Source organism: Linepithema humile, chromosome 3, assembly GCF_040581485.1.
Source record: "Linepithema humile isolate Giens D197 chromosome 3, Lhum_UNIL_v1.0, whole genome shotgun sequence".
In the NCBI taxonomy this organism is placed as follows: domain Eukaryota; kingdom Metazoa; phylum Arthropoda; class Insecta; order Hymenoptera; family Formicidae; genus Linepithema; species Linepithema humile.
Genome location: NC_090130.1, coordinates 18459532 through 18484932, shown reverse-complemented (window position 1 = coordinate 18484932; position 25401 = coordinate 18459532). Strand labels below are relative to the sequence as shown.

General features: G+C 31.5%; 1 protein-coding gene across 7 annotated transcripts; it reads right to left on the bottom strand.

The window, feature by feature from the left end:
- Nucleotides 1-17293: 17293 nt before the first annotated feature.
- Nucleotides 17294-24020, bottom strand: LOC136998791 (uncharacterized). 7 transcript variants are annotated; one of them, XM_067351993.1, is made up of 6 exons: nt 23756-24020; nt 22992-23173; nt 22619-22782; nt 22063-22252; nt 17715-17956; nt 17294-17611 (listed from the first exon to the last, which is right to left on the bottom strand). In XM_067351993.1, the coding sequence occupies exons 2-5, from the start codon at nt 23023-23025 to the stop codon at nt 17952-17954; spliced, it is 393 nt and encodes a 130-aa protein (XP_067208094.1). In that variant the 5' UTR covers nt 23026-23173; nt 23756-24020; the 3' UTR covers nt 17294-17611; nt 17715-17951. The 7 variants fall into 7 exon arrangements, 1 of the variants encoding a protein (XP_067208094.1); XR_010889324.1 differs by lacking the exons at nt 17294-17611; nt 17715-17956 and adding exons at nt 20660-21002; nt 21198-21399 and having other exon boundaries at nt 22063-22301; nt 22487-22782; nt 23756-23890; XR_010889325.1 differs by lacking the exons at nt 17294-17611; nt 17715-17956 and adding exons at nt 20660-21002; nt 21198-21399 and having other exon boundaries at nt 22487-22782; nt 23756-23889.
- Between the last annotated feature and the right edge of the window lie 1381 nt (nt 24021-25401).

The window sequence follows — 25401 nt, the reverse complement described above, 5'->3', positions numbered from 1 at the left end:
TACTTTATTTAAAAAAATCAAATGTTCAGTATTCAACAGTTTTACTGAATATTTTATACAAATTTTATGTAATCTGCAATTTATTTTTATCAGTGAAATTGCGAATGGTTTTGTATGTTATCTTGTATTTTAATTCTAGTTTATTTTCTTTTACAGACTGTGTCTGTGACTTACAACAGTTTTATATTACTGCGTAACATTTTTGGTAATTTATTGTGACACGTATACATTATTTGGTAAGTCTGCGAACTACTTTTGCATACATGTATTTCATTTGGATTCTAATTTTTTGTTGCCTTTTTGTGTTCAAATTTGATGTGGAATATGGATTAATTTTTAGAAGTCTATCGATTATATTCATATTTAAGTGCTCAATAAGGTTTGATATGAATATGATCAACCGACTTCTAAAAATTAATCCATATTCCACATCAAATTTGAACACAAAAGGCAACAAAAAATTAGAATCCAAATGAAATACATAATATGTATTTCATTATATTATATGTATTTCATGCGAACCACTTTTACATGCATATGTAAAAGTAGTTCACATGATTACAGTTTAATCATCTAGAAATTGGTTAATATCCTATATTGTGTAATTTTTTTTAGCTTAAAGGTGTAGTTATTGTAGCCTGTCGTCTTTTATACTAAACATTTTCATAATTATAATAAAAAGTAATATTAAAATAGTGTATGTAATATTGAATGTATTAAGCCGGAACGTCTGTAGCTGTATTATATATATACACTCACCCGAAAAAAAAGCGGTACACTGAAAATGTGGGAAAAATTCATCAAATTTCAACTGACGATAACTTCGTAAATAATAAAGATAGAAAGTTCTATAAAATATGAAAATGAAGCTAAAAATCTCTACTTTAAGAATCAATTTATTTCAATGTTGCAAAATAAATTTATTGAAAATGGCGGATGACAAAGCGCGAGCATGCAAAATTGAAAAATAATGGTTCGAGTTTGCGACGGTGCACGGTATAAACAAAAAATTGTAGCTTATTGGGATCAAAAGCGTACGAAAGTACAGAGTCTCCTCTTTAAAATGCTTTTTTATGCATCTCGATACGATGATTTTTCGCCGAGAGATTCGCATTTGAAGAAAAAGGCAGATTCTTACTTCAAATGCGAATCTCTCAGCGAAAAATCATCGTATCGAGATGCATAAAAAAGCATTTTAAAGAGGAGACTCTGTACTTTTGTACGCTTTTGATCCCAATAAGCTACAATTTTTTGTTTATACCGTGCACCGTCGCAAACTCGAACCATTATTTTTCAATCAATTGTTTTGCATCCGAAGGAGATGTCTGCAGATCTTTTGTGATTTCTCCGCCCTGACTTTTTGTTTATGCAAGACAATGCTCGACCGCACGTTGCGAGAAAAGTGCTTGATTTCTGCGATGAAGTTGGCATAAATCGACTCGAATGGCCAGCAATGAGTCCAGATTTAAATCCCATTGAACACCTATGGGACAATATTAACAGAAAAGTACGAAATCATATACCTGCTCCTCAGTCATTGCCAGAACTTCGAAGAGTTCTTGAAATAGAGTGGAATGACATTACGCAGACTGAAATTAGAACACTAATAAGAAGTATGCCTCGTCGCATGAATGAGGTAATACGCGCACGAGGAGGTCATACCCATTATTAATATACGCGCGCGCACACACAATTGTACACGCACCACCGGGAGGGTTTGGAGTCGTAAAATATCGTGGATCTAACGAGCCATGAGGTCCTTATCCCAGTGGTGCACGCGCACACACACGCATGCACGCGCACGCATGCGCACGCACACACACATACACACACACGGACGCACGGACACACGCACGCACACACACACACACACACACATACACACGTGCCAACATGTGCACACGGGATCAGATTTCTGCCACGTCCACGCCGTTGATCCTGGGTAACGCCAAGAGCAGAATTGACACTTATAACCGTAAGGAGAGTTTGGAGTTTTAAAATACCGCGGAGCTGATAACCACAGAATTCTTATTCTTGCAATTCGGTCTGGTTCAAAATTGAATATCTCGGCACGTAATACAGCTAGCAGGATTTTTTAAAAACCATTTTAAAAGTTTGGATGTCTAGTGTTCGAAAATTCATAACGCAATAATGTGTGATAACTTTCTCCAAAATGGCGGATGACAAAGCAAAAGCATGCAAAATTGAAAAATAATGGTTCGAGTTTGCGACGGTGCACGGTATAAACAAAAAATTGTAGCTTATTGGGATCAAAAGCGTACGAAAGTACAGAGTCTCCTCTTTAAAATGCTTTTTTATGCATCTCGATACGATGATTTTTCGCCGAGAGATTCGCATTTGAAGAAAAAGGCAGATTCTTACTTCAAATGCGAATCTCTCAGCGAAAAATCATCGTATCGAGATGCATAAAAAAGCATTTTAAAGAGGAGACTCTGTACTTTCGTACGCTTTTGATCCCAATAAGCTACAATTTTTTGTTTATACCGTGCACCGTCGCAAACTCGAACCATTATTTTTCAATTTTGCATGCTCGCGCTTTGTCATCCGCCATTTTCAATAAATTTATTTTGCAACATTGAAATAAATTGATTCTTAAAGTAGAGATTTTTAGCTTCATTTCCATATTTTATAGAACTTTCTATCTTTATTATTTACGAAGTTATCGTCAGTTGAAATTTGATGAATTTTTCCCACATTTTCAGTGTACCGCTTTTTTTTCGGGTGAGTGTATTTTACATACACGTTATTAAAAACTAACGAGAACTTATTGATGAAGCTCTTTTTATTTAATTTAGAGTATAAAATATTTATTATAACTATATGTGCTTAATAATTGAACAATTAAAATAGTTTATTAAATTCCACAATAATAAAAATATGTCGAATATAAAAATTTATTATTTTTGTGATGTTTGATCAATGAATGATTAACATACTTTAATTGTAAATATGGAGAATATGTAAAATATCATTGATGAATATCTTTTTGTTTGTTATTATTTTTTATTATGTGTTTTTATAATTTGTTATTATTTTTAACAAAATTAAGAAGAAAAAGATCCATAATCAACTCGCAGAATATAAGATGCAAGTAGTATAACCTCAAAGTAATTCAGTTTAATTATATAAAGAATAATTTGCTTATCTCTATTATTTGTTCTTCTTATTTGCAATTATACTTATGCCTTGCACTTAATGCTTTCTAATAAGGCCTATTATAACTAAATGAGATCAACAAAACACATACTCGCAGCACATTTGCAGTAACCGGCAACAACGTGATTATCTGATAATCTGATCATGCAGGCGGAATTGTGAAATCCTTTTCTACGCGGCGCGGCGCGCATGTACAACAGCGCCAGCCAATGTCTGATGTATTTAGGAATACTGCGGTACCGCAATTACTGAAAAATAATAAGTTAACAATTATATACGTGGATGTATATTTTTCCAAATCTGACAAATAAGTTTATTTCTCAAAATATAATGATTGTTACGTCACTTGAAATAGCGAATATAATAAAAATAATTATGCGCGCAATTTTATTTTATAATGTGTGTCTCTGCAAGATTTTTACAATCTTGCTGCTATCTTACGCCGAAATATATGTATATATACATTACATTGTAATGTTGCAGAAATATTACCGTGCAATCTGCAATATTGCAACGTTCCTGGAATGAAACTGCAAGTTTCTTTGCTGTATGGGTCTGTTTCCATGATGTGATCTATGCAATCTTACGTAAAGTTCAGCGTTTTGGAAAGTAAATTCCATATTTCACCGCAAAGTCCTGAAAGCTTTGTATTGTTGGCGTGGAAAGTAAAAAAATGCAGTTCCTGTAATACGTAATCGATAAAATTATCATGCAATCTCTTTAGTATTAATTTATATTCTTTATGTATTGTTATCGTCGTGTACGTCCTTGTGCCGTGTAGGTCCTTGATACTCGTAATAATTACGTAGACAATATTTCTGTGTATCTCTTGCAGTGTCCTGCGACCGTGTTCCAACACGCAATCCCGGGCCCTTCCCGCCTAACCCCGGCGGTCCCTACTGACTCATATCTTGCGCATAGATGGCGCTGGGAACACGTTCACACTAGAGTACCTCAAGTGAGAGTACGGACAACAGGGTAACGATCGGTGATTGGTCCGTCAAATTGAAGCAAAAGCGGAAGTAGCATGTCCGTGCGCACCAACTGTGTATACCACTGTTTGAAGAGAAATTGTTTCTAATTAAAATAATTCTGTGCTTTATATGAGAATAAAATATAAATAAGAAAATAAGAAAATAATAAGAAAATAAGTGAGTAGTGAAAGATTGCATGTGCATATACGTGTTACAGCTGTGTTTGTGCTTATCAGCTTTAATATTACTGCAAAATAAAATATTTGGTATATATAACTCATACATTCAAGATAATTCATTTTATTAATTTCCCTTTTTATGTTGTATATTTTACAGGAAGATATTCTATAGGTTAGTTGAAACTTTATATTTATTAATATATAATTTTATTGATTGTGTATATATGTATTTGCTAATGTACATAATATCTTTTCATTTTATACAGACTTATTTCTTCGAAACTGGATTATGAGAACAAAGAGAAAAAAAGACGAAAATGAAGATATAGAGAGAAGATGTAATTGTATATTCTAATTTATTATCTGTATTATGCAATTTTGTCGTCAATGATAATATATTGAATGCAAATTGTATAATAAAATATTTAGGTATCTATTAAAAAATAAAATTTATTAAAAAATAGTTAATATCCTATTTTTAATTAAACAATTCTCTTTTATTCTATTTATATCTCCTTCCATTTATACAGTATAAAATCATTGTTATATGTACAATTTCAGTTTTACCCTTCAGAGCATATTTGAAAATGCGCGCGCTCTTTAGACACGTTTCCGGTTTTGCCTCATTTATGTTCTGTTGTCCGTACTCTTACTTGAGGTACTTTAGTTCACACAACACCCTTTCCCTTTTATTGAGTTACTTATTTTTTTTTCTTACAGAACTTTGGCGCCATACAAAATCTTTATATTTCGTATTCGGTTTAATTTCTCGCTTTGATCCCTGGTTTCTGGGTGGTTCCTGCTCTGGAACTACACCATTCGCTTCGCCTTGATCGTTTACATTATGTTCCGCTTCGATTACATTTTGTTCCGTGTTTTCTACCTGTTCTACTTCTGTCTGCTCATCATTCTCATCATTCGCCACTTCTCTCTCTTCTTCTACGTAAACTGGTCCCTCGTCATCTACTACTATTGTCGCGTCAAAGTCTTCTGTATCTTTATATGGAGCGTATATTAGATGCCATCGATTTCTACGTAGTATTCTACCATTTTCTGTTTTAATTATATATGAATTCGGATTTTCATCTATCTCATCTACTTTTCCATAAACTTGCTTATCTGTAATCCATACTTTAGCTCCTATTGCTAATTGTGACAATTTCTTTACGCGATGTCTTTTGTTGTAATTATTCTCCTGCTTGTCTTTATTTGCTTTTTCAAATTTTGTGAGCTCTTTATGCTCTTAGCTCTTAGCTCTTAGCTCTTTATTTATTTATAAAAATAAATGTCCCTAATTTAGCTGGTAACATAGGCACAAGTGATCGAATTTTCCTTGAAAACATTAACTCAGCAGGGGAATAACCACAATGTAGAGGCGTCGATCTATATGATAATAACCCTTTGCTAACGTCTGTACATTTTTTTAGAATCATTTTAGCAACTTTTACTGCTGATTCGACTTCGCCGTTGCTTTGTGAATATTTAGGTGAACTTGTTATATGTTTGAAGTCGAAGTCTCTAGCAAATTGTTTGAACTCGGCCGAAAATTGCGTACCTGGATCAGTTCTTACTATTTCTGGAATTCCAAATCTTGCGAAAACTTTCTTACATTTCCTGATGACCATTTTTTCGGTTAATGATTTTAAAGATAAAATTTCAAAATATCGTGAATAATAATCCGTTACAATCAAATACCATTTGTTTTGAATCTTAAATAAATCCATCGCAATTTTCTGCCACGGTCTCTCGGGAAAGTTTTCTTTTACGAACGGTTCTTTAATATTTCTTCTTTGCTCTATACAGTTTGGGCAGTTTTCTACCAATGTTTTCAATTGGCTACTAATACCTGGCCACCACACTGATTGTTTCGCCATTTCGCGACATCTATTTATGCCCAAATGACCTGAATGTATCTTAGACAATATCTCTACCTGCAGACTCGAAGGTATTATTAACCGTGCATTATACAATAATAAATCATTACAGAACGAAATATTTTCTTTGAGGCTATAATACGGTAACAAACCATCTTCCAACCTATTTTTATCTGGCCACTTTTTCAGACAATAATTCTTTAGTTTAGAGCAAATAAAATCTTTTCTTTGTTCGTCTTTTATTTTCTCTAACATATTTTGTGTAGTTGGAAAGTTATCAACTACAAAATTTATATATCCCTCAATTTCTTGCGGTAACTCATCACTGTAATATGATTCTCTACTAATCGGACTTCTTGACAGACAGTCCGCCAACACCAGTTGCTTACCTGGCACGTAAACTATTTTGTAATTGTATCGCATTAATCTTAATCTGATTCTTTGCAAACGCGGCGTTAAATCATCAAGCAATTTGCTCTGTAAAATTTGAATCAGTGGCTTATGATCTGTTTCCAGTATTATATCTATTCCTGTTATATAATCTTTGAAATGTTCTGTTGCATACGCCAGAGCTAACGCTTCTTTTTCTATTTGACTATATCTTTTTTCCGTTTCTGTAAGTGTGGTAGACGCATACGCTACTATTTCACGATTATTATTCTTGCCTATCTGCATCAACGCTGCACCTAATCCATAACTGGATGCATCCGCTTGTTACAACTTGCTTACTGTAGTCATAATGCGACAATGTGGGAGCTGTTTTTTAATAATGTTTTAAGTTTGTTGAACGCTTTCTCTTGTGATTCTAGCCAAACAAATTGTGCATTATCTTTTAACAATGAATTTAATGGCTCTAATATGTGTGATTTATTCGGTACAAACTTACTAACGTAATTTACTGCTCCTAGAAACTGCATAAGAGTCTTTTTGTCTTTTGGAGAATCAAAGTTTGTAATTGCTTCTAGTCTCTTTGGCAAAATACTTATACCCTCTTCTGTTATTTGATGACCTAGAAACTCAATTTTATTAGTTCCGAAAACACATTTATCATTATTTAGCGTTATACCTGCTTTTTGTAACCTACTTAATACTGTACGAAGTGTTTTGTCATGCTCCTCCACTGTCGCACCATGTACTATTACATCATCTGTATGTATTTCTACGCCTGCTACATCTCTTAAAATCTCAGCGTACCATTGCGTGAAATAGTCTGGCGAACAATTAATACCAAATGGTAGTCGAGTAAACATATATCTACCATAAGGTGTGATTATTGTCGTTAACGGTTGGCTTTCTTTTTCCAATTTTATTTGATAAAATTCCGTTTTAACATCTAACTTTGAAAATATTTTAGAATCTTTTAAATTCGATAATGTTACATTTACTTTTGGTATAGGAAAATGTGCTCTTTTTACATTTTTATTTAATTGTGTAAAGTCCCCACAAATTCTTATCTGATCTGTACCTTTCTTTGGAATTACTACAATAGGACTGCACCACTCTATAGGAAAATCAACCGGAAGTATAATTGTTTCTTTGACCAATTTATCTAATTCTAATTTAAGTTTGTTTAATAGCGGAATTGGTATTGTACGTGGCACTGACTGAAAAAATGGCTTGAACTCCTCTTTCAGATGAATTTTTAGCTTTCTTTTAAATGCTCCCAATCCGTTAAAAACTTTGGGATATTCCTCAAACGGCAATACTCTTGACAGACTTTTACTTTGCAAATAATTGATCTGATTTACTAATTTAAATTTACTTATTTCCGGTTTTCCTAATAAATTCTGTTTTAATCCATTTAATATATATATTTTCGAATTTGTTGAGATATTTCCTTTTTTTATATTTAACGGTAAATATCCTGCAACTGATAGTCTTTTCCCATCCGGTCCAAGTATTACTCTATCTGTCTTACTTATTTTATCTTTTAATTTTCTCGGAACTGTATCAGTAGAAATACAAGTAACATCCGCGCCTGTATCTATAATAAAATCTACCTGTTGTGAAAACTCTCTCACATACGCACGAAATAAAAATTCTCCTTTAGACAGTAAATTTTCGCGTATTGTTCCTAAAAATATCGTTGACGTATCAGAATCGTTGCCTTCGTCGTCCTCTTGTTCCTTGACTCTGCGTACTTTCTTTGACTTGCACATTTTGTCCCAATGACCCATTTTCTGGCAATTGTGACATATTGGGCTTGTTCGTTTTAGCTGCACTGGGGCAGCTCTGGGTCTGCTCTAAACAAGATAATACAGGACAAACTATTTATCTGTCCTGTATTATCCTGTGTAGAGCAGACCCAGAGCAGCCCCAGTGTAGCTAAAACGAACAAGCCCATTGTCTCGTGTGCTGGGCACTTCTTGAAATCCGCGTGTTTCGCCTTGCCGCGTCTTCCACAGATTTCGTTTCCTCTCTACATCTTATTCTTGCTGTCGCGCTGTTCTGGATAGTTCTTTGTCTCACCTTTATATTTTCGCGAGCGAAGTACTCTGTTTAACTCACTTTGTTCCGATTCGGCTTCTTTTCTTAGCATTTTTCCCTCTTTGGCTTGTGTCTCCGCTTGTCGAGCCATGTTCAATGCTTTTTCTAAGATTAAGTCCGCTGATAATTGAAGACGCTCTGAGATACGTGCGTCTTTCACACCAATGACTATTCGGTCACGTATTAATTCTTCTTTTAACACGCCATATTCACACGTTTCAGCGAGAGAGTATAATGCTGTGACAAATGAGTCCACACTCTCCCCCAGTTGCTGCTTTCGCGAATTAAACTTGTGCCTTTCGAAGATTGTATTTTTCTTGGGCGAAAAATATTCCGTGAATTTGTCTGTGACGGCCCTCAACGTTGCCAAATTGCTTCCTGTGGATATTTGTGCGAGAATTTCTTCAGCCTTTTCTCCCATCGTGTACAGCAATAAGTCGATTTTCTCACTTTCAGCTCTGTCCTTGAGATTTGCGACGGAAACATATCGTTCGAAACGTTTCAACCACAACGCCCACGATTCGGGTTTCTCGAAATTAAACTCCGAAGGCGTTTGTACACTAGGCAGAATTGCCTTTACTTCTTGTGTGTCGTGCGGCATTTTTCTTTCTTGTCCTGCCGATACTTATCACACACTTGTATCACTCTTGGGATTTTTTTTTTTCACTCTCTTTCGGTGATCCCACTTCTGACACCATGTATTGTTATCGTCGTGTACGTCCTTGTGCCGTGTAGATCCTTGGTACTCGTAATAATCACGTAGACAATATTTCTGTGTATCTCTTGCAGTGTCCTGCGACCGTGTTCCAACACGCAATCCCGGGCCCTTCCCGCCTAACCCCGGCGGTCCCTACTGACTCATATCTTGCGCATAGATGGCGCTGGGAACACGTTCACACAACACTTTAATACATTATTATTTTGTAAGTTATGTCCATTAATTTTTCTTTAAGCATAGATAGATATTCTTTACGTTATTGTGGCAATTGCTTTTGTAATCATTGGGGATTTTCAGTTTAAGTTAAAAACATGATGCATTAGCTCATACTTAGTCATCGAATTATCTTTTCTCAGAGATGTTTTCAATTTTGTTTTTGAAGACGTAGGTTATACAAGTGTTATAAGAAATAAAAGCTGCCCATACAGCACAGAACATTGCAATTACATTGCAGCAATGTTACAATCTTGCAAGTTGCAATGTAATATTGTTGAGACATTATTGCAATCTGTAATTGTGATATTTCATGAGAATGTGACAGCAACATTCCAACAACATTGCAATAGCAATATTCGGTAATCGCTAGTTCGTTCGTTTACCGCTATGCGACGCGCGTTGCAAAATCTATCTTGTATTTAAGTTTTAGTCATGATGATTATATGAAACTTGCAAAGAGTGGCTAGTAAGATTAAAGACATAGTAATTATTTTTATCAGTTTAATTTTTCTGATACGACCTCAACACAGGGAATTCAGATATTGAACTAATTGTTCAAAAATTGGACAGATAAATGTCCGAATAAATAAAAATATATGCAACATTATTCTAAAATTGCAATAACAATGCATTATTGCAAATTCATTACATTGCAATATTACTGTAATATTTCGTTACAATCTTCCTAAAAGCGGACATTTTAACGTTGCTGCAATCCCACAGCAATGATGCAACAACATTTTGCAGTGAATTTGCAATATTGCAACATTGCGATGAAAGATTGATGCAATGTGTATGCAATCTTTGTGTGCTGTATGGGTGTAGTCTCTTCAGAGACAAAAATTTCACACAGTTTCAATATATAATAAATATTCTATGATCAAATTTTTTAATATACAAGTTTCTGTGTACAAATCGTGCTTTATTAATTAACGAATAATATCTAATCAATTTGTAGTGAGAAATTTGTTTGCAGGTGCAAAGTATATAAAAAAATAACTGCAATTTTAAAAAATGTACCTGGTAAGAAGTTAAAGTCAAGTTCTGCAGTTGGAAATTGTAAGTTTCCAGCTCTCGACTATGTCTAAATCGTTCTTGTTGCATTATGGCATAAATCGGTATACTGAAAATTGGCACAAAAGTCTGCCGCGTTTTGCTCCAAATCACACCGTTTATTGTGTCGGACAATGGTAACGATTTATATAATATAAGAAGAAATAACAATCGTCTCGGATGTACTGTTGATGCCGTACGAAAATTTGTAGAATTGTCTCTTTAGATAGCGCAGTTCAAATTTCTTATTACACGCATACTTGCTGATATATTATTCAAGCTCGATATTCAATAAAAGCAAAACTTATCACAATCGGATTCATTTCTGTAATAGATGTAAAAAAAACGCCTGTCATCGTGTCACTTTAGATGAGATCTTTTTTTTGAAATCTCGTTAGCGCGTGTCACGTTAATCTTTAGATTGTTAATTTCCATTTTTTTAATTTTATACTATATATTTTCTTTTTATTGTTGAGAATGTGTATGGAAATACATGAAAAAACAATTGCAAATTATGGCATACTGTAAATATTATAGAAAACTATTGCAAAAATAGATAATAGATTTATTCGACATTTTTACGTTTTAAGCGTTATCTTATTCGAACAATAAATATTTCGTATCGGATTTTATATATATATATCACGCCTATATTTACAGGTAATCAGTTTTATTTGTTATCACGATCTGCAAAATGTCATGCTTTAATGGCACATTTATACATTGTCATGGCAAAACTAATGCGTGCGTTAAAATGGCGAAGGTCAACTCTATAAGGTCATATGCTATAATTTTTTGACACAACTACAATATAAATTATGTATATAATAAAAAAACAATTAGTATATATTAGAAAGGCAATAGAAATAAATTGTGAAGAAACAGAGAGGGATATTCGCTAAAATAATTATTGTTCGGTTTTCTATATATAGTATCAAGTACAGTTTTCTCTAAATATATTCAAAGCTTATTTCTTAACGTCTACGTCTATGTTAAACGTTCTTCGTATCATAATAATATTTTATATTCTTTAGAATGAGTATTGTAAATGAGATCAATATCCCGCAATAGAGTATTAGAAAAATCAAATGCACTTGATGCAAATTGATTGTTTTGAACTTGTTCTGCTCTTTATTCTCTAGCCTGATATTTAGTCAACAATCCTTAAGAGCGTCCATTATATCGACTTCGTTGAACTTGATAAGTCTGAAAAATAGAGAATGGCAGTAAAAACAAAATTTAACTCATATAATAATTTTTTAAATATTGGACGTATAAATAATGACTAATTTATTTGCGCGACACTTACGCTGAATCAATGGTTTTCCTGTAGCAGAAAGCCTTTTTAAGTGCAAACATTATCCAGATCTAATTGTAATTGTCCATAGATTGAAGCGAGCAGCCATACCTGTTCAATGCCATAAATCGATCCTCGATCTCAAACAACGCGTAATTTTTCACGCTGTCGCAGATTTTCCTATGCATTTTCTCTGCGATATCTATAAAATGTACGCACTGATTTTGGCCAGCAGTATTATTCCCATATTTATTCTAAAATAATAAGCTATAATGTAATAAGCTGTCACAGATTGCTTAAAAATGCATCTTATATACTTTTCATACAATCTACTAGTTAGATATATATATATACTATTATTTTCTCTAATTTATAGAATACGTAATTTTATTGTATGTCATTATTTTAGGACAATTATTTTATTTTAATATTGTGATACAGTTGAGATATTAAGACGTCATCGATATATCGAAGCTACTAAATTTAGAGTTAATAGTGATTTCTTAGTTAGAAAATATGATTTCTTGATTAGAAATTAAGATTTCTTGATTAGAAATCAAGAAATTAATTATGCGAACAATGATGGTATATAATATGAAAATAAAGGTGATATTATATTATTTTTCTTAAACATATAATTATAATATATAATTCTTTGCAAAAAGCTAAATAGCGCGCATAATGCGCGCTTGTGTCTCTAGTATAAAAAAATTACTTAAGAGAAAAGAAATCCATTTCTCTATCAAGACTTATCGAAATTTATCAATACCCTTATCTTTACTCAACATATCTTACATTATTCAGAAACGCCGAAATTATTTTTGTACGCAGACAAATAACTGTGTCAAAATGCGTTTTAACAAAAATATTTAAACATATTTAAAAGATTAACAATTATTTGTAATATTTAAATATTAAAAATATTGAAAATTAAATATTCTCCATTTAAATACGAGTATTTAAAATTAAGCTTAACGCATTAAAAACTATTATTATTGAGCAAAAAAGAATAGAATGACGATACAAACTTTAAACCAATAATTCGGGGCACTTTGTAAAAAAAAATCGATTATAATGCCATATCTGAAAATAAATCACAATAAATGCAAACACATAATAATTTGTTTATGCACTTATATCAATTAAGTCAATTACATCTATTTATTTCTACAATGAACATATTAATTGCATTTAACGCAGTTAAATTATTCGAAAAAATACGCGTTTTTTTTATATAGCCATAATTTAAAGATGGTTTTATCTTATATACATACATATTACGTATATTATTTGTGCATTATTTCTCACAAATCCGTATATTCGTGTATATGCTATAACGTCTTTTTCGCAGAGATGTTATTACTATACATACTCGCCATGAGATGTTACCGCGTGTTTTGATAATTATTAGCTAGATTTGACTGACGTATCAATATTTACATTTAAATGAAAAATTATACGTCTTCTTTTCGTCCTATTTTCGAATTTTCGACAGAAAGGTTCTTGTATCGTATTCAGTTATACGCGTCCAATCACTTCAATCGAACACAATGTCACTCATAACTAAAGAACATATATGGGAATATTATATAAATCTGACAAATTTTAAAGCACAGTGCAAGTATTGTGAAATTAAATATAATTATATAAAAAACAGAAACTTTAAACGTCACATTGAAAAAGACTATAAAAAAATTTTGGAATACAAAAAAGAGGAAAAACTAAGTAAATGGCCATGAATGTATTTCAAGTATTCAAACCAATTATTTTCACAATGTATTATTTGTCATGCAAAATATCTGTCTACATCTAAATCTGAAGATTTAGAAGATCATTTGAATTCGCATTCCGAAGAACAACGGAAGAATCATATCCTTGAAAACTGGAAACGGAAATATTGGACACAACGAAATGATTTTGTGGTGGAATGTAATGTTTGTCACGTTAAGTTAAATCTTTATATTCACCATTGTCTGGATTCGCATATAAGAAAGACACATTCGGACAAATTGAAAAATATGCAAGAAACACATAATCAATTGATTCGTCAGAAAGTGTTTCATCATTTGAAACAAACGTAACTTTTATGCCACTAGATATTGCAACTAAAAAGATATATGGAAATACTATATAAAGCTGACAAATTTTAAAGCACAGTGCAAGTATTGTGAAATTAAATATAATTATATAAAAGACAGAAACTTTAAACGTCACATTGAAAAAGACCATAAAAAAATTTTGGAATACGAAAAAGAGAAAAAATTAATGAAAGGGCCATGGATGTATTTCAAGTATTCAAATCAATTATTTTCACAATGTATTATCTGTCATGCAAAATTTCTGTCTACATCTAAAACTGAAGATTCGGAAGATCACTTGAATTCGCATTTTAAAGAACAACGGAAGAATCATATCATTCAAAATTGGAAAAGGAAATATTGGAAACAACGAAATGATTTTGTGGTGGAGTGTAATATTTGCAACAACAACATATTTCTTAATATTCTAAAGGATCTCGATTTTCATATAAGAAAAGAACATTTGGACAAATTAAAAAATATGCAAGAAACACATGACCCAGTTGATTCGTCAGAACGTGTTTTATCATTTAAAACAAACATAACATTTATGCCACTAGATATTGCAGTTAAAAAACACATATGGGAATATTATATAAAGCTGACGGATTTTAAAGCACAATGCAAGTATTGTGAAATTAAATATAATTATATACATGATAGACAATTTAGAAAACATGTAAAAAAACACCATAAAAAAATTCGGGAATACGAAAAAGAGAGAAAACTAAGTAAATGGCCATGGATGTATTTCAAGCATTCAGATCAATTACTTTTACATTATATTATCTGTGATGCAGATATTCTATCCACAACTAAATCTGAAGATTTAGAAGATCACTTAAAAACGCATTCTGAAGAAGAACAAAAGAATCATATATTTTATAGTTGGACATGAAAATATTGGACACAACATGATGATTTGTGGTGGAGTGTAATTTTTGTCACGACAACTTACCCCTTGCTATTCGAAAATATCTCGATTCTCATATAAGAAAGACACATTTGGACAAATTTAAAAATATGCAAGAAACACATGATCCTGTTGATTCGTCAGAACGTGTTTCATCACTTGAAACAAACATAACTTTTATGCCACTAGATATTGCAACTAAAAAACATATATGGGATTATTATATAAAGTTGACGGATTTTAGAGCACAGTGCAAGTTTTGTGAAATGAAATATAATTATGTGGATGATACACGCTTTAAATGTCACATAAGAAAATTCCATAAAAAAATTTTGGAGTACGAAGAAGAGAAAAATCTAATAAAAGGGCTGTGGATGTATTTCAAGTATTCAAACCATTTATTTTCACAATGTATTATCTGTCATGCAAAATTTCTGTCTACATCTAAATCGGAAGATTTAGAAAATCACTTGATTTCGCATTCTGAAGAACAACGGAAGAATCATATTCTCCAAAATTGGAAACGGAAATATTGGACACAACGAAATGATTTTGTGGTGGAGTGTAATATTTGCAACAACAACATATCTTTTACTATTCAAAAACATTTGGATTTTCATATAAAAAAGACACATTTGGACAAATTAATAAATATGCAAGAAACACATGACCCTGTTGATTCGTTAGAACGTGCTTCATCACTTGAAACAAACATAACTCTTATGCCACTAGATATTGTAACTAAAAAAAATATATGGGAATATTATATAAAGCTGCCGGATTTTAAAGCACAGTGCAAGTATTGTAAAAGTAAAATTAATTATGTGGATGATGCACAATTTAAAAAACATGTAAAAATGTACCATAATAAAATTTGGGAATACGAAGAAGAAAAAAATCTAAGTAAATGGCCATGGATGTATTTCAAGTATTCAAACCAATTACTTTTACATTGTATTATTTGTGATGCAGATATTCAGTCCACAACTAAATCTGAAGACTTAGAAGATCACTTAAAAACGCATTCTGAAGAACAACGGAAGAATCATATACATTATAGTTGGACACGGAAATATTGGACACAAAGAGATGATTTTGTGGTGGAATGTAATATTTGTTACACCAAGTTAAATCTTTATATTTGCCCGTATCCGGATTTTCATATAAGAAAAACACATTTGGATAAATCGAAAAATATGCAAGAAACACATGACCCAGTTGGTTTATCAGATTGCATTACATCACATGAAACGGACACAACGTTTATGACACTAAAAGATTGTTACGTATTGTTAAAGAGATGTCCACCTTATAATCTTTACATGTGAAGAATACATAAAAAATTTTAATCTCGGAGAACAATATTAATATTTCAACTCATTTGCGTGAAATGTATTATTTGTAATAAGAACGTTTTATTCGTATCTAAAAATTTGGAAGGTTAATTACGCTTGCATTCTAAAGAACAATTAAACAACATACATTTCAGAGTTGACTATATACGAAGGTACATACCAAAAGTCATGATTGAAGTTAAATGTAATGCTAGTCACAGAAGCACATCTGTTGCTATTAGAACGCATTTCAATGATCATGTTAAAAATGAACATTATTTGACAAGTCAATTAAACAAAAAAAAATGTAAATTATATTGGCATTATTGTTAATTTTAGTATATATAATTTATTTTTCACATTTTTCAAATTGCATTTAATTTATTAAAAATAAACAATATAACGATCACAGCAAAACCAGATAATTTCTTTTTTCATAAATTTTCATATTATAATTGTTTATATTTTTTAGATTTATCCTCCCCCAGAAGGTGACATGGTAGAAATGAGTATGATATAATAGCGGCATCCAAGTATTAATCAGCAATAATGACAGTCTTGATTTTGACGATTTTAATTTACTAAAAGATATATCCAAAAAAAAATAGCGTATATAAATGTGACGTATAATTATTCGTTTCATGTTATAAAATTATGAATATGATCATAAATCTATGTTTTATAATAAGCAAAATTACTTTTTTAAATATATTAACTTTTATTATAAATTTTATTACGTACTTATGTTTTAAATTTATAAACTAATCAATTTTATTTGTTATCACAATCTGCGAAATGTCATGATTTAATAGAATATTGATACATTGTCATGGCAAAACTAATGCGTGCGTTCAAATGGCAAAGGTTAACTCTATAAGGTCATATGCTATAATTTTTCGATACAACTGCAATATAAATTGTGTATATAATAAAAAAATAATTAGTATATATTAAAAAGGTAATAGAAATAAATTGTGAAGAAACAGAGAGGGATATTTGCTAAAATTATTATTATTCCGTTTTTTTACATATATAGATTCATGTACAGTTTTCTCTAAATATATCCAAAGCTTATTTCTTAACGTGTACGTCTACGTCGAACATTTTTCGTATAATAATAATATTTTATTTTTTCTAGAATGAGTATTGTAAATGAGATGAGTATTCCGCAACAGAGTATTAGGAAAATCAAGCATCACTTGATGCAAATCGATCATTTTGAACTTGTTCTGCTCTTTATTCTCTAGCCCAATATTTAGCCAACGATCGTTAAGAGCGTCCATTATACCGACTTTGTTGAACTTGATAAGTCTGGAAAATAAAGAATGACAGTGAAAACAAAATTTAACTCATATAATAATTTTTTTAATATTGGACATATAATTAATGACTAATTTATTTGCGCGACACTTACGCTAAGTCAATGGTTTTCCTGAAGCGGAAGTCCTTCTTAAGTGCGAACGTTATCCAGGTTTGATTGTAATTGCCCATAGATTGAAGCGAGCAGCCTTACCTGTTCAATGCCATAAATCGATTCTCCATCTCAAACAACGCGTTATTATTCACGCTGTCGCAGATTTTGCTATGCATTTTCTCCGCGATATCTATAAAATGTACGCGCTGATTTTGGCCAGCAGTATTATTCCCATATTTATTCTAAAATAATAAGCTATAATGTAATAAGATGTCACAGATTGCTTAAAAATGCATCTTATATACTTTTCATACAATCTACTAGTTAGATATATATAATATTATTTTCTCTAATTTATAGAATACGTAATTTTATTGTATGCCATTATTTTAGGATAATTATTTTATTTTAATATTGTGATGCAGTTGAGATATTGAGACGTCATCGATATGTATATCGAAGCTACTAAATTTAAAGTTAGTAGTAATTTCTTAGTTAGAAAATATGATTTCTTGATTAGAAATTAAGATTTCTTGATTAGAAATTAAGAAATTGTACAATACTAATAATGATGGTATATAATATATAAATAATGGTGATATTATATTCTTTTTCTTAAACATATAATTATAATATATAATTTTTTGCAAAAAACTAAATAGCGCGCATAATGCGCGCTTGTGTCTCTAGTTTAAAAAAATTACTTAGGAGAAAAGAAGTCCATTTTTCTATCAAAACCTATCGAAATTTATCAATACCCTTATTTTTATTCAACATATCTTACATTATTCAGAATCGCCGAAATTATTTTTGTACGCAGACGAATAACTGTGTCAAAATGCGTTTTAACAAAAATATTTAAACATATTTAAAAGATTAACAATTATTTAAAACATTTAAATATTGAAAATATTGAAAATTAAATATTCTTGATTGAAATACGAGTATTTAAAATTAAGCTTAAAGCATTAAAAACTATTATTATTGAGCAAATAAACATAGAGTGACGATACGAAATTTAAACCAATGATTCGGGGCACTGGCGGATCCTGGGAAGTGGGGCTTTTGGGGTAAACCCCCTCCCCCTTTCTAGTTAAAAAAATCAATTTTACTGTTTCAAGAATCTTGGTAAAAAATGCATTAAACGTTAAAGCAGATCAAACCCCCCCCCCCCTTCTCCTCCCCCCCACCCCATTATCGACATCAGGTTCCGCTAGTGTTTATGTATTAAAATCATATCTGCAAGCAACGGTTCGAGAAAATGGCGCATAATTAATGCATGCATAATTCTGCAAGTTTATGCTGTATAAAAAAATTTCTGCATATTATTTTGTAATTTAAGCACTCAAGTGTTATCGCATCGTAAATGCTAGCGATTTCGGGAAAGCAACTTGTCAACTGGAATCACTCAAAGAATGCGCCTAAAGAATTGCCTATATGCGCTCGTAAAGATGTGTTATCGTAATTGCTAATTTCAAGTTGTGAATGGACGGTGAATGCTGTAAAATGCGCGATAGAATAAGAAACATTGCGTTGCTTGGAGTGGTCTCATATTACTTTACGAGAGCCGAAATGGATTGCCGTGCTGGTAGTAACGATTTCTATTTCGAGCATCGCGAGAGGTCAGTAAACGATCGGCCAAAATATCGATCGCCGTGATCGCGTTTGTCACTCTGTCAAACTCCGATTGATTCCGTCCATTCACTTTGATCGCGTTGCGTCACATTGCCGACAAAGTGACAACGTTTCCATTTGCCAATCATGCTGTCGTGCTCTCGTTACGTTCTCGTCGCGTCGCGTAGAAAATGTTCGCAGAAAAAGTCGCACCGAGCGTGAAAACAACATGACAGGACAGATGGAAGCGATTTCTAGCGCGGAATTGTCGACTGCTGTCTAATGACACAGTGACCGAACAAGTTCATCGTTCTCTTGGTCATCCATAATCGGCGGGCACCGCGCTGCACGTGAGTTTGTATCTCGACAAGAGATCTTAGGACGCGCTCTCGGGAAGCTTACGACAAATTTATGCACATACATACAATTTCATCTTCATAATATCAGCTTTTCTTTGCCTGTGTCGCAAGGGACGATAGAAATAGCACCCGGGCGACACACGTTGCTGCGATCTAGGCTCGAAGTACTTACATTTTCGGCACCGTGGAACATCCCGATATAGTTATGCGCAAACTAATAAAAATTATTAACGAGCACCGCAATGAGATAATAGTTCAACGGAAAATATAAACGGTTGTGGACACTTTGCAGAGTTATAATCTTATTCCGAGATCCGAGGAATAATCCCGACGGAGATATTGAAAATTATTGTACTACTCGTACGAGCAACTTTGCAGCGCTGAAAATTACTTTTACGATAGAATGCGCTGTTTCGATTATCGTGCCGCGATATTATCGTAGCAGATAACATTGTAACGTAAGGTGCATTAAACGGAAGTCTTGCTGCGGTATCGCGGATCGCGCATGCCGATTGACGACGGGACGTACTTACACATTGCCCGCATAAGAGCAAAGTGCTTACGCACACGAAAGTGCTTTAAGGAAATATCAAGCGTTTTACAGTCAATGTAATGTGTCTGGGCGGTTATATTAGATATCGTCGTTCTTTGTCGCGGTGCTTTTACAAAAAAGATTTGCGCGTGTGAAAAGCGTTTTATAATGACCTCGACGTAATTCTATGCTTGTATAATTATTAATTATTATTGTCGTGGTATGCCAATCCGTCGTTTTTATACCAAACGGTCTCAAAGTTTCGTACATTTAAAAATAATCTTTTCGAGAAATTCGATTGTGTCCCCAAAGCTAGCTGATTAATATATCAATAAATATTAATTAGTCTCGATTCAAATAATTATAAATTGCAATGTAATTAAGTTATTATACATAGTATTATACTCATAGTATAGAAAAGGAGACAAAAAGTAAGCAAATTATAGATATAATATATATATTTTCTTATTCTTATGTATTTATACGTTTAATTTTATTACAGGTCATCAATCAGTTCATATCAATTCTTGTACAAACAAAATAATTATATAAATATCTTATCAGAATTTCATAAAATTTTCAATTTAGTATTTTTATTTGAAAATCTAAATGATTAAAACTTACAAACATTCCGACATTCCTGTCTAGTCTTAAAATTGTTCTTATTTCCTCCACAACCTCCCCACAAAAATTTTTTACATTTATTTACTTCTTTGTCGTACCAAAATCTGTCTTCAAATGTAACGCATGAACCTTGGTCTAATTTCTGCTTGCAATCTTGGTCTGTGAAAACGGTACGATACATATCAAGTTACATACAATAAAAATAATGCTTAAAAATTATGCATAAAAATCACTATTAAATACATAGAAATATGTACATTTTGAAGAATTTAAATTTTACAATTTTTGTTAAAAATATTGTAATAACAAATTTAATAAAAGATTACTGTGTTCGATGCGAGAAGAGAAATTTACTTTGTTGTCGATGACTTGAAGGTTGTCGATGACTTAAAAATTGTAGATGTGTATTTTTCATATGAGGCATACGATTCGTATTCTTCCTACAGAGTACGCATGATAATGAGAGAGAGATGATAACGAGAAATAAGAGATATGTTTTGTAACTCATCTTGATGTGTGTGACGTTTTAATTTGTTAACTTTCTCTGATGTATTATCTAGGAAAATTGTGTTATCGATAATCATCATGCAACAATTTGAAATTTTATACATACATTTTAGCTCATTTTATTTTATATAAAGATTAATATTCTGACAAATAAATTATGAAGTTCAATTTAATTTTATGTATGCAAGTTTAAAATTGTTTCAATAAATAATATAGTTTATCTGTGGAATCTACACATCTCTGAATCGTGAAATTAGCATCATTTATTATTAATCATGTGTATACCTATAACAATAGGTAGAGTAATAGCTTTTTTTGTAATATGAATACAATTTTAAGATTTTATCACGATTATTATTTTAGCATGTTCGCTACACGTAAGAAAAAAAACACCGATCGCGCATTAGGAATTTCATATCGGGACCAAGGCCAGAGCATTGTTATCGTCGTGAGATTTTGTCAACTAATCTTGAGGACACAATCGAATTTCTCGACAAGATTATTTTCCAATGTATAGAGCTTTGAGATCGTGTCGTATAAAATCGACGGATCGACATATCACGAAAGTAATAACTAATATAATTCAAATGCAACAATACAAAATCATTAATGTGCAGATAAAGAAAACACAACGAAATTTATTTAATATTTAGTACTTAGTACGTAATAAAAGATAATTTATTAAAGACAAAATTAATTGAAAATGACTTACCAAGTGCCAATAAATTCGTCCTCACTGAGCAGAATCGAGTTAAATTTCTTGCTTCGTCGTATAAGTCCAAACAAATTGTCGAGAAACGTCCGTTACTGTGATCGGCCAAAAGACAACAGTATAGAGAACCACGATCGGTTCTTCGATCTTGAAATTCCTTCCCCACAATGGTGAAAAGCCTGCGCACTGTCTGCCAATAACGTAGCTGATACGTCATCGAGTATTATCGCCGTGGCATACTGTGTTGTAGAATTTCGTAAGAGTACTTATCGAGAATTTTACGACACTCGCCATATAATATATAAAGAAAGATAAAAAGTAGTAATATTTAAATATACATATTTTATTCACATTCTTATATTCTTATATTTTATTAATATAATAAATTAATTGAAAAAATAAAACACTTGCACAAGTATCTTACAAAAGTTTCACAGAGTTTTCCAATGTATTTAAATATTTCCTTTATAATTATGTTAATATTGTATTAAATATTTTTATTAGTTATAATATAATTTTATGTCAGTACGTGTTCACATTATAATTAAATAATTACGCATGTATGTTCGCAATTTTCTAGATCGTCGAAACTATTCTCATTTTCCCCACAATAAAAAAAATACGTATAATCTTTGCATTGGTCCAAAGTTGAGTCATATCTATATCTTACACGAACAGATAAGCATGTTTCGATAGGATCGTTTATAGGTAGAAAGCAAACTGTAATACAAATAAAGAGTTACATAAAATTATGTACAATAAAGTATCTATTAATTTTCCCAATAAAATGATATTAAATTGACAATTTCAGTTTTTTGCGTTCTATTTGAGTGATTATTAAATACATATACATTTTTTAATATTTCGATTTCTCCAAATTATATTGTAATTAAAGTTGTATATTAAAAATATGAGAGAAGAAAACTTACGTCCTGGTTTAGCTGTTGTCCTATACACTAGCATGCTAACGAGATAATAAATACAAATGATAGCAGACACGTTTTTCGGAGATTCATCTTCACGCGTGTGATGTCTCAATTTCTAATAGTTCAGTTTCATCAATGTAATATTCTTTAAAATTTGCTTGTCGATGATTATTATTCACTGTGATCTGAAATTAAATATACATATATACATTTTTAAGATAAATAATTTATATGCGGAATCTTTACTATCTTTACGAAAGAAATTATATTAGAAACTTGCGCTGACAATAAAAGTCTACACAAATCATAAAGTACAATTCTTTCATTATAACGTAACAACATAAAAAATACTTTATTTATAAAAATGTATTATAATTTTACATTTTGTCTACTGTAACGTAGCAGTCACTTCTCTTCACAAAATATAGTTTAGCGAAAGATGAATATATCATTAAGTAAAATACGATTACGCGAAAATCTTGTGGTGTCTTTTTGAATTATTTTGTTTTATTTTACGTTATAACTTCAGCGCTATAGAACAGCGCAATCGACAAAATAATTTCAAAACTATCCAGGCAGTCATAAACACCTAATGCTATGTACGTATAGATCGACATAAAGCGACATAAATATAACACAGATACATAAAAGCGCAGAACAATTAATTACCTTACAGACGAAAGAAAAATAATAAAGTTTAATTAAGCTTAAACAATAAAAGTAAATTTGATAACGACGAAAATTGATTAAGAGCAAAGATACCTTACCAAGTATCGATAGATCTTTTCTGTTCCCAAGCAGAATAGAGTATGATCTTAGGTCTCTCACATCTCGTTACATATGTATACACTGGCGGATCCTAGCCGGAGAGGGAGGGGTTAAAACCCCCCTTCCAAGTTAAAAAAAATCAATTTACTAGATCCGTTTCAAGAATCTTGGTAAAAAATGCATTAAAGCAGGTCGAAACCTCACCGCCCCCATTATCGACGTCAGAATCTAGTGATTCGGGGCACTTTGTAAAAAAAATCGATGATAATGCCATATCTGAAAATAAATCAGAATAAATGCATACATATAATAATTTGTTTATGCACTCATATCAATTAAGTAAATTACATTTATTTATTTCTGCAATCAACATATTAATTGCATTTAACGCAGTTAAATAATTTAAAAAAATACGCGTTTTTCTTGATATAGCCATAATTTGAAAATAGTTTTATTTTATATACATAAATAATATATTATTTGAGCATTTATTCTCACAAAACCGTATATTTCTGTATATGCTGTAACGTCTCTTTCGCTGAGACGTATTACTATACATACTAGGCATGAGATGTTACCGCGTGTTTTAATAATTGTTAGCTAGATTTAACTAACGTATCAATATTTACATTGAAATTAAAAAACATGCGTCTTCTTTTTGTCCTGTTTTCTACTTTTCGACAAAAAGGTTCTTGTATCGTATTCAGTTATACGCGTCCAGTCACTTCAAACGGACACAATGTCACTCATAACTAAAGAACATATATGGAAATATTATATAAATCTGACAGATTTTAAAGCACAGTGCAAATATTGTGAAATTAAATATAATTATATAGAAAATAAAAACTTTAACGTCACATTGAAAGAGACCATAAAAACATTTTAGAATACGAAGAAGAGAAAAAATTAATAAAAGGGCCATGAATGTATTTCAAGTATTCAAACCAATTATTTTCACAATGTATTATCTGTCATACAAAATTTCTGTCTACATCTAAATCTGAAGATTTAGAAGATCACTTAAATTCGCATTCTGAACAACAACGAAAGAATCATATTCTTCAAAATTGGAAACGGAAATATTGGACACAGCAAAATAATTTTGTGGTGAAATGTAATATTTGTCATGCCATGATAAGTTTTTGTATTCGAAACTATCTAGATTTTCATATAAAAAAAAACACATTCGGACAAATTAAAAATTATGCAAGAAACACATGATCCAGTTGATTCGTCAGAACGTGTTTCATCATTTAAAACAAACATAACATTTATGCCACTAAATATTGAAACTAAAAAAAATATATGGAAATACTATATAAAGCTGACGGATTTTAAAGCACAGTGCAAGTATTGTGAAATTAAATATAATTATATAGATGATAAACGATTTCAAAAAACATGTAAAAAAGCACCATGACAAAATTTAAGAATACGAAAAAGAGAGAAAACTAAGTAAATGGCCATGGATGAATTTCAAGTATTCAAATCAATTACTTTTATATTGTGTTATCTGTGATGCAAATATTCTGTCCACAACTAAATCTGAAGATTTAGAAGATCACTTAAAAACGCATTCTAAAAAAGAACGGAAGAATCATATACTTTTTAGTTGGACATGGAAATATTGGACACAACAAAA